Raw genomic sequence first — 15,256 nt, 5'->3', positions numbered from 1 at the left:
TCAATGCACATCACGGGGAATAATATTAGGACAATTACAAGAATAAAGTTACTCACCAAGAAGCCACCCATCACACACAATGCCACCTTGTAGTCTGTTCCCAACGATGCTGTTACTCAGAATGTATGAATCGTGCGTTGAACCAGGCCACCTTGCCACAATGTTGGTTAATTGCATTTACGCATCTCAAATGATCTGTACATGATCGAATGAAAATGTTTCCTGTTAACATACAAATTCATCATGCGATGGCGCTTTTATAGCAATGTGTGATCAGTCGATAGCTTCGATTACATTAGGAAAACTGGCTCTCGATTCAAATTGAGCTTTAATGTTGGCCTGTTCAACTGCATTGTGTGAGATGCAGATAATTCTGTCCCACACGGCTGGCATGGCTGGGCTCGGCTCTCTGGTGTCAGTGGCAGAGACGGACCCTGGAGAAGACTCTGTCCATCTTGGACAACACCCACTCCACCAAACTGTGATGAGACAGAGCAGCATGTTCAGCAGCAGGCTGCTGTCCCTGAGCTGCTCCCCTGGCCATGAGACTGTGTAACTCTGCACTGGGTGGCCAGGGAGGATCATGATTAAACCCATATTCACATACATATCTGTTGGCACATGAGCACATTGCACATTTTTATATTGATTTTTTTAATACACTTACATCCTACTGTATGTTGTTACTAACTGAGTTTTTGTTTTTGTTTGTTGTTGATACTAAGCTGCCTTCGGGCATCTATGTAGCTGCTGAATACTTTCAATTTCCCTCGGGATTAATAAAGTATCTATCTATCTATCTATCTATCTATCCTTCTTTTCTCAGAGTGCATGCTGGGAGTTTGTTGAAGGAAGGTGTGGTGAGTTTGCTGAGAGTTTGTGACTCCTTTTCTCACTGTGTGATTATGATGTAATTCGTGTGGTTATTTTGAGGTAGGTTTTGGTGTAGTTTGGCGGAGGGTTAGCCGTGTTTCACGGCGGGGATGGCGTCTTCGGAGACGCTTTCCCTTTCAATCCGCCATGGGGTGCGGGTTCAGCCCGACCCGTTAGTACCTGTGGAGGAGGTTCTCCTGGCTGTGGGAGACCAGGTGGGACATGCAAACCTGTCCTACGCTTCCAGGATGAACAGAGGGGTTGTGGTGTTTGTTAAAGAAGAGCGTTTGGTGGCTGATTTGTTGGCGAGCGGAGTGACTTTGAACGGTATGTACCTGCAGGTTTCCCCACTCGCCGTGCCTTCCACCCGAGTCACCGTCTCCGGTGTTCCCCCGTTTATTCCCAATGAGGCGCTGGAGCGAGAGCTGCAGCGCTTCGGGAAGATGGCGAGTGGTTTCAAGACAGTAGGCCTGGGCTGTAAGAGCGACAAACTGAGACACGTCCATTCGTTGAGGAGACAGTGTTTCATGTTCCTGAACTGTCCGTCACAAACGGTGGACGTGTCATTCAGAGTGAGACACGGAGAGGGACTTTACATGGTGTACGCCAGCACGGGGAACATGAAATGTTTTGAGTGTGGAGATCTGGGGCACAAGCGGGTCGTTTGTCCTCACAGGCTCGCGAATGAGCGCGCTCGTGGCGACGTGACGTCGGGTGGCGAGGCGCCGGCTCCCGCCGCCGCGCCCGCACCCACCCCCACAGCCGCCCCCACTGTGATCGAGACCGATTCAGGAGAGGGCTCCAGCGGGCAGGCACAGGGGCAGGCAGGGGGACAAGGACAAGGAGCTAAGACAGCAGCTGGTGACAGTTTTGCTGGTGCAGAGGCAAAAACAGGAGAAACTGAAAAAGCAGAGGAGGCTCAGACAGCAGAGGAGATACAGGCAGCTGGGTTACATTACATTACATTACGGTCATTTTGCAGACGCTTTTAACCAAAGCGACTTACAATAAGTGCGTTCAACATCGGTAGGCAAAAGAACTTCAGGTCACAAGAAATCATAAGTGCATTTCCTTCCAATACCAAACAGCTAAGAGCAAAACTAGTGCTAGAGTAAGTGCAATAAGTCAGATACCTCAGCCTCTCACCAACTGCACACCAGTCACAGCGGGGTGGGGATGCAAACCCTGGTTCGGGTAGGGGAAGAAATAAAAGAGGTAAGAAAAGCAGGAATGGGATTCAAACCCTGGTTCGGGTAGGGGGTAATGAAAATATAGAGGGTGCCAGTGGTGGAGGAAACAATAAGTGCGTAAGGAACTAGGACGGAGCAGGGTAGTTTTTCCTGAAGAGGTGGGTTTTCAGCCTGCGGCGAAAGATGGGCAGTGACTCAGCTGTCCTGATATCAGTCGGGAGATCGTTCCACCATCGGGGTGCCAGAACAGAGAAAAGCCGTGACCGTGTCGATCCTGCGCAGGGACCCCTGAGTGACGGGGCAGCCAGGCGCCTGGTGGCCGCAGAGCGAAGTGGTCGGGCGGGGGTGTAGGGCTTGACCATAGCCTGGAGGTATGAAGGAGCTGTTCCTTCCACTGCCCTGTAGGCCAGCACCAGAGTCTTAAACTGGATGCGAGCAGCTACAGGGAGCCAGTGTAGAGAGCGGAGAAGGGGAGTGGTGTGGGAGAACTTGGGGAGGTTGAACACCAGACGAGCAGCAGCTTTCTGAACCAGCTCCAGAGGTCTGATGGCAGAAGCCGGGGCGCCAGCAAGGAGGGAGTTGCAGTAGTCCAGGCGGGAGATGACAAGAGCCTGGATGAGCACCTGTGCTGCCTTGTCGGTGAGGAAGGGGCGAATCCTCCGGATGTTGTAGAGGAGGAATCGGCAGGAACGGGTCACTGGTGCCATGTTTGGCGAGAACGACAGTTGGTCGTCCAGGGTCACACCCAGATTCCTCGCGGTCCGGGTTGATGTCGCCACAGAGTCATCCATGGTGATGACCAGGTCTCTGAATGGGCAGCCCTTCCCACGGGAGAAACACCCGTACAGGCAGGTACAGGCAGCAGGAGTATATCAGGTACAGGCAGCAGGAGTAGAGGAGGTAAAGGCAGCAGGAGTAGATCAGGTACAGGCAGCAGGAGTAGAGGAGGTACAGGCAGCAGGAGTAGATCAGGTACAGGCAGCAGGAGTAGATCAGGTACATGCAGCAGGAGTAGATCAGGTACAGGCAGCAGGAGTAGATCAGATACAGGCAGCTGGAGTAGATCAGGTACAGGCAGCAGGAGTAGATCAGGTACAGGCAGCAGGAGTAGAGGAGGTCAGTGGGGGAAACAGCTGGGGAGGGCAGGCAGCTGGATCTGACCAAAGTCAGGCTGCTGGTGTACAGGTGAGGAGTGGGCAGTCAGGTGTGTCACAGAGTGTTGGTGAGGAAGATGAGGAGGGGATGGAGTGTGAGTCGGACTCTGACTGTGTATCTATAGCAGATTCACAGTCATCTAGTGAAGATCTTTACACTCTGGAAGACATTAATACTTTCCTTGATGAAACGTTTGGGCAGTCTGTGAAGGTGACTGATTATTTCTCAGATCCAGAAAAGTTTTTAAAAAGTGCACTAACGTTACAGAAAGTTGTTGGAGTCGACAACCTTGATGAAAAGAAGTGTGCTCAGGATGAGTGTGTGGTCATGGGGGGAGACTGGAACTGCACCACAGACTTCACACTAGACAGGATAGGACAGGATCCTCATCTACAGTCTGCTGCAGCATTATCTCGGCTGAGAGCAGAGCTGGGTGTGGTGGATGTATGGAGGGTTAAACATCCTCACACAAAGCAGTACACGTGGGTGAAGGTGGTGGATGTATGGAGGGTTAAACATCCTCACACAAAGCAGTACACGTGGGTGAAGGTGGTGGATGGGGCTATGAGTGCAGCCAGGCTGGATAGGGTTTACATGTCGCACGTTTTCAGCAATAGATTACTGAACAGTTTTATTTACCCGGTTGGTTTTACTGATCATCACCTAGTCACTTTTGACTTTCATATTTCACAAACACCCAAATGCAGCTCTTACTGGCATTTCAACGTAAAGCTCCTTCAGGACACTGATTTTTGTCAAAGATTTGAGGTTTTCTGGGGAGTCTGGAGAGGGAGGAAGAGGGATTTTGAGTCTCTTAATCAGTGGTGGGAGGTTGGGAAAGCACACATCAGAGCTTTCTGTCAGCAGTACACCAGCCACTCAACCATACAAGTTAAACGAGCCATACAACACTTAGAAGAAGAAATCAGGGACCTGGAAAACAATTTTTGCACGCACAGCAACACAGATAGTCACACATTGAAACAAAAGAGACAGGAACTGAGCACTTTTTTACGGGAAAGGGTGAAGGGGGTTTTGGTGAGGGCACGGTTCACTAGTGTCAGGGAGATGGATGCTCCCACCTCCTTCTTTTTCAATCTGGAGAAGTCCGTCTCACGGACAAAACAGATGGTCTGTCTCCCCCTTTCCTGATGGGACAGTAACCACTGACCAGAAAGAGATGAGGAGGCACGCTGTGGATTTTTACAGTACCCTCTTCCGGGCAGAGGACTGTTGCAGGGAGTGCCAGGACGAGCTGCTGCAGGGACTTCCTCAGCTGAGCAGCGAGGATAGAGCCGCCATGGATGCTCATATTTCCATGGAGGAACTCACTGCTGCAGTGGGACAGATGGCCTCTGGTCGGGCTCCAGGACAGGATGGACTCCCTGCAGATTTTTACAAACGTTTCTGGAGGTGTTTAGGTGCTGACCTGTGGGAGGTTCTACAGGAGTGCACTCTCACAGGATTGTTGACAACATCTTGTCGATACGCAGTTCTTTCTTTGATCCCAAAGAAAGGAGACCTGGCTCTTTTAAAGAACTGGAGGCCTGTGGCGCTGCTATGCACTGACTACAAACTATTTTGGAAAGTGCTTGCCAACAGGCTAAAAAATTGTCTCGACCTGGTCGTCCACAGAGACCAATCATACTGTGTCCCGGACAGATCCATCATAGATAATCTTTTCTTGATGAGGGACTTGTTTGATTTTTGTAAGGTGTACAATGTTGATGTTGGGGTGATTTCTTCGGACCAGGAGAAGGCGTTTGACAGGGTTGATCACAGTTATCTTTTTTCCACCTTAAGGGCTTTTGGTTTTGGGGATGGTTTTTTGTCACTGCTGGGTTTGCTGTACACAGATTCTTGTTGTTTGGTGAAGGTGGGGGGTGCTTTGAGCTGTCCAATTAAGGTTAAAAGAGGAATCAAACAGGGATGTCCTATTTCTGGACAGTTATATTCCGTCGCCATTGAACCTCTTTTGAACAGGTTGAGGTCTAGACTGTCTGGAATTTTGCTATCAGGTATACCTCAGCGGCCCCCGCTGGTAGTGTCAGCATATGCTGATGACATCAGTGTTTTTATTAGGGATCAGGGAGATGTCAACCACCTGACCAATAGTTTAGATCTCTATCAGAGAGCATCCTCCTCAAAAGTGAACTGGGAGAAGAGTGATGCTCTCCTGGTTGGTCAGTGGATAGACACGGAAACACCAAGGCTACCAGGACACCTCAGCTGGGGAAGACAGGGACTAAAGGTCCTAGGTGTGTTTCTGGGGACAGAGGAGTTTAAAAGCAAGAACTGGGAGGGTGCTATGGAGAAAGTGTGTGCCAGACTGTCTAAATGGAAATGACTGCTACCTCAGCTTTCCTACAGGGGAAGGGTCCTGATTGTCAATAATTTGGTCGCCTCGGCCCTTTGGCACAAACTCACAGTCCTACCATCACCGAAAGGCCTGATTGAAGAAATCCAGAGAGCAATTGTGGACTTTTTTTGGTCAGGGAAGCACTGGCTAAGGCCAGCAGTACTGTACCTGCCGGTACAAGAGGGAGGACAGGGACTGGTGGACATGGCTTCTCGTGTCACAGCTTTCAGGCTGCAGACAGCTCAAAGACTCTTGTACAGTTTTGGCCTGCCATGGGTAGACACAGCTTCTTTGTTGCTGAGGAAGGCTGGACGACTGGGGTACGATAAACACCTGTTCCTGCCTCAGCCCCAGTCGGTGGATCTGACTGGTCTTACACCCTTCTACCGGTCAGTATTACAGGCTTGGCAGGTTTTAACATCAAGACGTAAAGCAACAACAACACCAGGGATGTGGCTATTTGAAGAACCGCTCATTGGGAATAGTTTTATGGCCTCCCAAGTCTTGTCTTCTGCCAGCCTGAGGTCCAGACTGAGAGAAGCAGGAATTGTGAAGCTGGGCCATCTGGTGAAGACATCCATCCCTCATCTCGCTGACCTGCTCAACATCAAGTCTAATATGGTGCTACTCCGCCTGGTAGAAGAGGTCTGTGCCTCCCTGCCTGGAGGTTTCAGAGGTTTTGTTCAGGACCCCTCTTTATTTAATCTATGGGACCAGGAGTGTGAATATGTCTTTCCTTCCTTGGCTGTCTCTCCAGCAGTGGGACAGTGGCAGCCTGAGGAGGACGGCCTGCTGTCTCTGAAGACCTCCGAGTCTGCAGACTTTGAGTCTGTTGGGAAGAAGGACCTCTATCTCCTCAGCATTAAAGTTGGGAACCTGTGCACCCTGGTAGGTTTAAAGGCGTCAAAGTGGACGGCGTTTTTTGGCATGGGACTTTCCCCAGGAAAGTCCCATGCCCATGCCAGTCCCATGCCATGTCTCCTGTCCGTTTGTCGACAGACAAACGGACAGCAGACCTCCAGTGGAGGATTGTACATGGGGCCATAGATACAAACAGGTATCTGGTGCACCTCGATCCTGGCACAGGGGATGGCTGTCCTTTCTGCCCTCAGTCAGAGACAGTCTACCACCTCTTTGTCCAATGTCCCAGATTGGAGGCGCTGTTCAGACAGCTGCAGAGGTGGTTTCGGGGGTTAGGTGAGGGTTTCTCCTCCAGCCTGTTCATCTTTGGGCCACATTATTGTGCAAGGAGGAAGGCTGTACTTCAGTTGATTGATTTCATTTCAGGAACAGCAAATTTAGCCATCTGGAAAACCAGGAAGAATAGAGTGAGAGGTCAGGGGTCAGAGGACGTGGTGTCCATGATGACTGGGCTGCTAGCAGCTCGGCTCAGAGTGGAGTTTAGTTTTTGAGTTTAGTTTAGAGTTTGAAAAGCTTTGGGGTGTGAGGGATGTCCTGTGTTCAGTTAGAGAAAACTCTCTGATCCTGAACCTTTAACTTGATTGGTTGTTTTTTATTCTTGCTGGTTTTTGTTTGTTTTTGTTTGTTTTTCTGTGTTTTATTTTTAGTTAGCGACGGAAAAATGTACATAGAACATAGAAATAAAGGTTTGTTTTTAAAAATTCAATTCTATCTATCTATCTATCTATCTATCTATCTATCTATCAGGGCCCTTGGTCATCATTGCCCTCCAGACTGCTTTTATCGTCACTATAAATCTCGGCTGGCTCAGACACAGCATAATGAGGAGACTTGTGAGGCTGTCAACCTGCAAAGATAGATAAGCTGCAGATTACAGTTTTTCTCAGTCGCTTTAGTACAATTCTCGAATCATCCTCGCCATTTGCAAAACAGTACGCCATTTCTCAAAACTATTTGGACAAATAGCAAAACACCATGGATGACCTGCAAAAGCCACTCTCTTGCTCAAAATCCTTAGTTCATCTCTCAAAACTAAATATCTGTGTCAATGAACATGTCAGTGCCATCAGAATGTCAAGTCCTTGTGTCATTGTGTACGGATAAGACAGTCAAATTGCTTAGTCATGTGTGGCTGTTTTTTTCTGCCTGTGCATGTGTGAGAGAGAGGTGGTGTGTGAAGCATCTGAGCCTCTCCACTCTAAGTGCTGTTTGAGATGTCAGACACAGGAACCTAGCCTCGCAGTGCTAAGTTCTGACAGCTGACACACAGGGTGGACTCTGACCCACACCCAACCTTACAACAACGGGCCCGCCATCCAGGCGCTTCCTCATACTCTGATGCCCTCCGACAACGTCTCTAAAAACCCACATTCATAGAAGGGGATAACCTGGTGGAGCCATCAGAACGATGCACAGCACGGAGGGGTGGAGGTACAGAACTGTGACTCAGGCTACGTGCCCACGACAACGGTAACGACAGATAAACGCAGAACATTTCGACAGATGTGCCTATCTTGCACACGGCGACGGCGTTTTTAGGAGTTCTAAACGGAGAAAACGCAAACGCCCTCCAGAGTGGAGATCTTGAAAACGATCCAACCTCTCGTTGCCGTAGGAACAGTTCAAAACGCAGAAGTGCGTTTTTTGCACACGTTAAGTGGGTAGTTCTCCATTAACGACTCACATATCTCACTATATTTATTTTGGACACTCTCCCAATCCACATTATCCACTGCCTTCCTGGCTTTGTAGTTCAGTGTCGTGTTCAGGAGCAACTGGACCTCATCATCTGTCCAAACAAAGTTTGAAGGCGTACTGTTGTTGCCGCCGCGCTTCACCATTTTCTTCCAACTGACGCGGAGGAAGTAGCCACAAAACAGGCATTTCTCATATTTATTAATATATAACTCATATAACAATACCAAAGGTATTGTTGCTACTGCCACCTACGTCCGGGGCGTGCATACTACATCGGCAAACTGCGAGTTTTATACGTTTTCCCTGTTCCCATGGGTAGACAGATATCCACCCCAAGACGCTCGTGAGAACGCAGATAAATTGTGGAGGAAAAAAACGGACATCTGCGTTTATGCTTCAGAGCGTTGTCGTGGGCACGTAGCCTGAATCAGAGCAGAAATGTTTAAAACAATAACATCTCAGAAAGAGGAGCAAAAAACTTCTTCCTCTCACTCAGCTCCCTGTTACCAAGGATGGAGCTCAAACTGAGCAGGAACATTTCCAGAGCTGCAGCCCCTTTGACACTTTAATGACCCCTGCTTTTCCAGACTCCCTGGCTCTCTCTCAGACATCTCAATCGCCTTCCCCTCTGGTTAAAAAGCAGAACTCATTTCACAGGAACACTCACTGTGTGGCTCCTCCAACAGAAACAAAAAGCAGGCTCTCCATCATCCGGCAAACCATAAGCTTGCCTTTATTTTCCCTTCCTCATTAAACTCTGAATAACTCAGCAGAGATGCAGAGAGACAAAAAGGAAAAGTGATTGAATTCTGCTGGATGAATAAAAGCCCCTTGAGGTTGCCATGTTGAATGTATGCCATGTTGAACAGGCTGAATCCAGAGATCCCAGGGAAGAATAGACTATAGACAGAGCCCCAGGCCAGCGGACCCACTGTAGATAATGTACCATGGATGTTCTGCCATTGTACTGAGAGGCAGGAGTCGTGATGATGACCCATCACGACCTTAGAGGAAGGCGGAGGAAGGAGCTGTTGAATCGCGGTCACAAGGAACTGGCACCAAAGCTGATATCTCTATTCAGAAGCTGCCCTGGAAAGCTGGTCACACTGAATGCAGTCCAATTATTTCAATACACCCCAATCCTGGGAAGGGTGAAGACCAGACAAAGAAAAATAAGTTTGATATTCAGGCAGACAGGCCGAGGGAGGTAACAAGTTCACGGCCCCTTCAGAAAACATGGCCGCCTGCTGTGTGATGGATCATGAAGCCTCAGATGGGCCATCAGGGTTGGGACCCAGGAGGGGGCACATGGGAGCCCCGTCATCCTGTAGGTTCAGTAAATGAGCTCCTGAGGGTTCAGACATAAGCTGCTGAGTCCCCTCATTCAGATACACAATGCTGCTCTGAGAGCTGGGAAACACGCTGCTTCTGACATCTCTGTGCACGTTTACTCAGAAACATAAATGTCTAAATGAAGATGAGAAATCAGAACAAACTTCATATGACATTTGCCCACAAGGCTTTGAAGTAAGATTTTTTTTGTCAAACCGAACTTCATATCAATCAATTTCTGTCAAAAGGTCCCTCAGATCCACACAAAAATTTTTTACTTGAGTGGTACAAATCGTGACAAACTAACTCCTAAAATCTGTTACATTTTAAGTAAAAAAAAAAAGATTTCAAAGATCTGTCAGCTTGAAAAATCAGTGCGACAAATTGAAAGCCGTTTCTTTTTGTGATGGACCCTTTTCCAAAATAAATGTAATCTAGATGCTTTGGCTGACTTTCATCTCTTCCCTTTTAATCACACAAATGACAGGAACAGCTGAAGTTCTGCTGCAATTTCAAATCCCCTATTTGCAGTTTCATCCTCAGTGTCAGCCTTTCTAACCCTAACCCCAACTCGGTGGTGAATAAAGTAGGGGATTAAACTGCTGAAGAGCAACATGGCACACTCAAGACTTGGTGTAATCCAGAATCCGGGTTAAAAGAGAATGAATATTGGAGTCTGATTAGTGGCCTGCTGGGGAATGTGATAAGAAGTCTGCATGTCCATTTTCCTGATCACAGGCTTGAATTTAACTGTGAAGCACGTCTTAAGCTGAACTGATATTACTTCCTCAGAAGTTAGAGTTGAATCTTTAAAAAGTTCACGTTATTTACTGAATAAAGAACTATATCTTAAAAACAAAGAACAGCACTGACAGACCCCAAGTGGACACACGATAAAAATAGCTCAGTATTTTATAAAATCATCTATTAATATGAAATGATACTTTTGACCCATTTGAAATAAATAGCAATCAAAGTGTTATTTTTTTATAAATCATGACATGGGTTTCAGGTTATACAGGATGGTTGATGCACGGTATTAAAGCTGAAACACTGAAATGAGTAGAGGTAGTAAAGTGATTATGTAGTGGGAGGCTGAGGAAAACTATCGGAAGCATAAGGATGGAGTCTCAGCTTTAGTGTGTGTGGTACGCCAGGGATGATGAGAAGCAGCACTGCTTATCACTGAGGAGGGGATTGACACATACAAAACATCTCAAAAAATGATAGATTAGATATTAGTTAGCAAACTTAAATTTTAAAAAAATGTGATCCAGTTATATATTTGCCTATGAATTTTTAAATATGAATGGATTCAGCTTTGAAAACAGGAACAATAATGAGAATAAATATCAGATCAGTCATTAAAACAATCAATGCTTAGAGCTGCTTCTCATATATATATGAATATATATATATATATATATATATGTATACATATATGTCCAGAACAATTAACATTTACATAAATGTTCTTATTGTTGAGTCATAATCTCAGCTGTAAAAATCATCGTATTGATCACTGTGTAATTGTAAAAACACTCATGGCTTTCAGCATCATCGGTGAACGAAGGTCCATTTTATGATAGTTATTAATTACATTCCTCCCCATGAAACTTTTAAAAAATGATTTTTTTCCCTCTTTATCATCCAGTCATACCTCACCAACTACAGCCAGAGCACATTCATACTCTCAAAGGAAGTTCTCTCAGAGACTTTCCTGTCAGAAAAGGGAAAAAAGAATCTCTCTTCTAATAATCCAGAAGCGAGTTCCCAGTCTGGAGTATGTCTCTGTGATTTCTCCCTGGTTGCAACCACGTGGCCACATTCAAGGCGTTTGTCCTCCCTCAACACGTGTACGCCGCTGAGCATCTGAGCATCTGAGCATCTGAGCTGTTCTGTGAGAACACTTCCCGTGTGTGGTAATGAAGGCAGCAGCTGAGTGGCTACTGCTGAGAGGAGACTGCTGCCTGTCATTCACTCAGTGTGGTTAACACCGTCCCTCACAAGAACACCCAGAAAACACCAGCATGTAGGAGCTCAGTCTGCACTATGTGCAGAGGGTTAGCAGCTAAGCAACACTTTAGATTTGTCTTGGTACTGACCTGGACAGCACAGCCAACACAGCGCCAGGCAGCCGCTCATCTTGGTTTCCCTCTCCAGCTCTCTCCTGACTGCCGTTTGAAGTTGATCCTTCTGCTCTCTCGGAGGTACGTCAGTAACAGAGGAGGGTGTGAGGGAGAGAAAGAATGCTGCCTTCTTATCCCTCTTCTTCTTATTATTTTCTTGACTTCGCCCTTGTAGTGTGTAGGACATGCAGTAATACTGCACCTCCTCTTGCTCTTCCATGACAAAAAAGTCTTTCCACACACTCACTTGTGCGAGGGGAGGGGGGGGGGGGGGGGGGTAGTGCGAGACAGAGCAGCAACAAAAGTCTGCTCAGTCACCTCATATCCTCCTGTTTAAATTCAGAGCTGCAAGGCAAACTCTAATGGGCATGCCCACAACCCAGAAGAACTCTTTGTAATGAACACTCACTTCCTCCCTTGTTCTTGCCTCCCCCCTCTTCTCGAACAGCTCTCCCCACCTCCCCTCTCCCTATATCTCTCAGTTCAGCAGGGATCAGGAATGCTGCTGCTCGACCAAAGTCCACTTGGCTTCAAGGGGCAAGCCCCGCTTTGTGAGACAAAATACAAAACACTTTCAACAAAATTGGCTCAAAAGCATAAAGAGAATTTTGAAAACATTTCAGCATTTACCTCACAGCTAAAAAATACCAATGTCTTGGCTTTTTTCTTATTCCCATCCAATGCTGTCCATATTAGATGCCTTCTGTAAAGTTTTCTTATCTTAAACTAATTGTCATGTCACTCCAAATGGAGAGGAAAACAAATGTAATCCTTTTGATGATGAGGTGCCTTTATATTAACAATGTGCTGCAACACTTGTGCCTGACAGGGAAAACATCTGGAGTTACTTTGCATCCTCCTTACAGTGTGCCAGGCCTGGTGACATCGTGTCTAATCACTAACCTCATGGTCATGATGCTGGAACTCCTAATCTGATGTCTGATGGGTATATGAGCTAGGCTATGCAGAATGGGCCCCTTTGAACCTGAAAAGTCCAGTTTCTATGCAGCGATGTGTGACATGTTCTGAGAACCAGCCAGCCTTGGGCCTGTGCTATCTCAGGCATCCCACGCTGACCCAGATTCCTCCCAGCGAACCACCAGGACACCATGAATCAGAACTAGGCTGGAGAATGAGGACAGCGAGCCGAGAAAGAGTGACACACACAGAGATTTTCTGCAGCATCTGGATGTGTGCCACTTTAAAGTGACAGGGGATCCTTCATGTTAAAACATGAAACACGTTAGAATACTGTAAAACTAAAACATTCGGGGACTTACTGCTTTTTCATTCATGATCGCAAAACGAAATGTCTTTTTTCAGACCCTTTTCAGAACCTCTGTCAGCATAGCAATGTAATCCTGAGCAGAGACTAATCCATCTAAAGCGTCTGAAGAGTGGCGATAAGAGCCAGGTGGAAGAGGAGGAGGTCCAGACTGTTGGAGGTCAGAGATCATGGGAAACAGCGGGTCAACATGAAAATTCCACAGCTGGGTAGGCCTGAGCAGCAAGTGCCAGGGTCACAGCAGCCAATGGAGGGATGGAGAGAGGGGATGGTTGAGTAACAAGGTCCAAATGAAAAGCTCCATTCAAACAAAGCAACAGAGGGACCGCTCAAGCTTGGACGTGTCAAAGTTAAGTTACTTCCACAGAAACGCTTCTACCTTCTCTCAGCCGCACTATAAGCTGTTATACTGTCTGTAGATCTGGGGGTACGTCTGCTGTTGGGAGCTGAGTGAGCAAATATGTGGCAGGAAGAGAATAGGCATGGGCATAGAAGCTTTTATTATCAGTTTTTTAATGCATCAGGGAAATTTATTGAAACAATGTATCTAGGCCTAAATGTTTAGTCTTGGTTAGTTTTGCCTCAAACTAACCATGTAGTTGTAATGCCTGAACCAAATCAAAAAGAGAGTAGGCTACTCCCAGGGATAGATTGGTTATTTTGGTGTAAATGTGGCAGGTGTTCTGGGGCTTGGGATTTCCACTATAACATTTATAAATGCTTACTTCATTTCTTGTAGTGACAATAAAACCTGTGCAAGCCTACATTACTGTTCCTCTAAACAAATAATGTTCAGTTCTCTTTCATGCATTATGATGCCGTTTTGGTATTTTTAAAATTTCTATTGATAAACATTGCAATAAAGTAGGATTACCACTGGCCCGAATCTTCACGAGTTCCACCTGTCTGACAATCAACACCTGTGCGATATGTTACTGGCTCCGTTTTGATTGTGCTACTGCAGACCACACTGGTGTGCTCCTGTTAGCTCAATACTGACACATTAACCCTTTGACCCTGGCTCTCTGAGGACCTGTGACCCTGACTATTGTCTAGCTGTGGTCTATCGCAACAAGAGACCCGATGCTGAACAAAGCTCTGTCATTAACTCCAACCCGGATGCCCTCTTGGCCACAACCTCAAGCCCCCACAGCCTGTCTGGGATGAGATGAAGTTGGACAAATACGATGTAATGTTCATCAACCTTGACTCCCCGGGACGACCGCTTGCTGTCTGAAAAGACCAGGGATTGACAAACTGTTTACAGGCAATACAGTAACAGTGTCTGTTTACCTGCTCCTGTGCCAAAACATGTGTGAGGTGCACTGCTAAAGTGCAACAAGCCAGCACTAAGTGAATGGGGAGTTAAGAGCAATAAATGGTTTGTTTTCTTATTCCCCCAGTCAATAAACCAATAACCAGTAGCTGAAGAACACACAGACATGTTGAACTTGCTGAGCAGTGGGCTTTCTTTATGCATGGCCCTGGCTGGTATTGAGCTTATCGTACTGCGGTGATATAAGAATAGAATTTGTTTACCATGTGTGAACAGGCTAAATGGTTCATGGACTGCATTTTACATGGAGGTTTTCTAGTCTTGGTTACCAGTCAAAATGTTTTTACACTAAAAGCCAAATTCACCCATTGACCAATGCATTCATGCCACACTTTTTAGGCCGTTCAGTGTTTTAAGAATGGATACAGGTCGTTTAGGCCATTGGCGTTTAGGCCGCAGTTGTTCAGGTCGACAGAGGAGTCGTTTAGGCCACAGGGAGCAGTCGTTTACTGCGGCGTCAACGCCAATGGCCTAAACGACTGCTCCCGTCAAGAACACACTCAAACACTGAAAAACACATTGGAGGCAATATCAACCTGTGGACTGCTAGATGACTGCTTCACCTAACTCTAACTCTAACCCTAACCCTAAGCCACATCCACAAACAACTCCAGTGCAAGCACCCCTTTAAGCATGACATGTTTTTTCTGTGGTAGCAATGCATAGAAATGATCATAAGTCATTAACCTAATCTGCATCACCCTCTACATATTCATGACTCTGCATTCATATAACCCATCAATTGATGTGTTAATGTTTTAAGAGGCCAAATTACTATTATTGAAGGGCAATTGTATGTCTTCAGGCTTTAGGGTCAAGTTTAGGAGAGATAGGCATCCATTAAAACCTCCATCATTAAGAGGTCAGCACTATATACGGATTTAATGGGGAGTTTCTTTAATCAAACCAGTTTATTTTGAACTGATAGTATAAGATTTGACAGAAATGTTTTAGTCTGTAGATAACATGTTCTAACAT

General features: G+C 46.5%; 1 protein-coding gene and 1 long non-coding RNA gene across 2 annotated transcripts in view; both read right to left on the bottom strand.

Moving 5' to 3' along the window:
- The window catches only part of LOC142388677 (uncharacterized), a 255,826-nt gene extending 243,961 nt beyond the window's left edge, over positions 1-11,865 (bottom strand). Inside the window, exon 1 of the long non-coding RNA XR_012770317.1 lies at positions 11,634-11,865. This is a non-coding gene — a long non-coding RNA (uncharacterized LOC142388677). The remainder of the gene's footprint in view (positions 1-11,633) is intronic.
- LOC142388966 (uncharacterized) lies at positions 2,189-4,530 on the bottom strand. Its single transcript, XM_075474517.1, has 3 exons — positions 4,431-4,530; positions 3,933-4,000; positions 2,189-2,884 (listed from the first exon to the last, which is right to left on the bottom strand). The coding sequence occupies exons 1-3, from the start codon at positions 4,528-4,530 to the stop codon at positions 2,189-2,191; spliced, it is 864 nt and encodes a 287-aa protein (XP_075330632.1).
- Positions 11,866-15,256: the final 3,391 nt, after the last annotated feature.

Source organism: Odontesthes bonariensis, chromosome 9 (assembly GCF_027942865.1).
Source record: "Odontesthes bonariensis isolate fOdoBon6 chromosome 9, fOdoBon6.hap1, whole genome shotgun sequence".
In the NCBI taxonomy this organism is placed as follows: Eukaryota; Metazoa; Chordata; class Actinopteri; order Atheriniformes; family Atherinopsidae; genus Odontesthes; species Odontesthes bonariensis.
The sequence above is the reverse complement of the archived record's forward strand: the minus strand, read 5'-3'. Positions and strand labels throughout refer to the sequence as shown.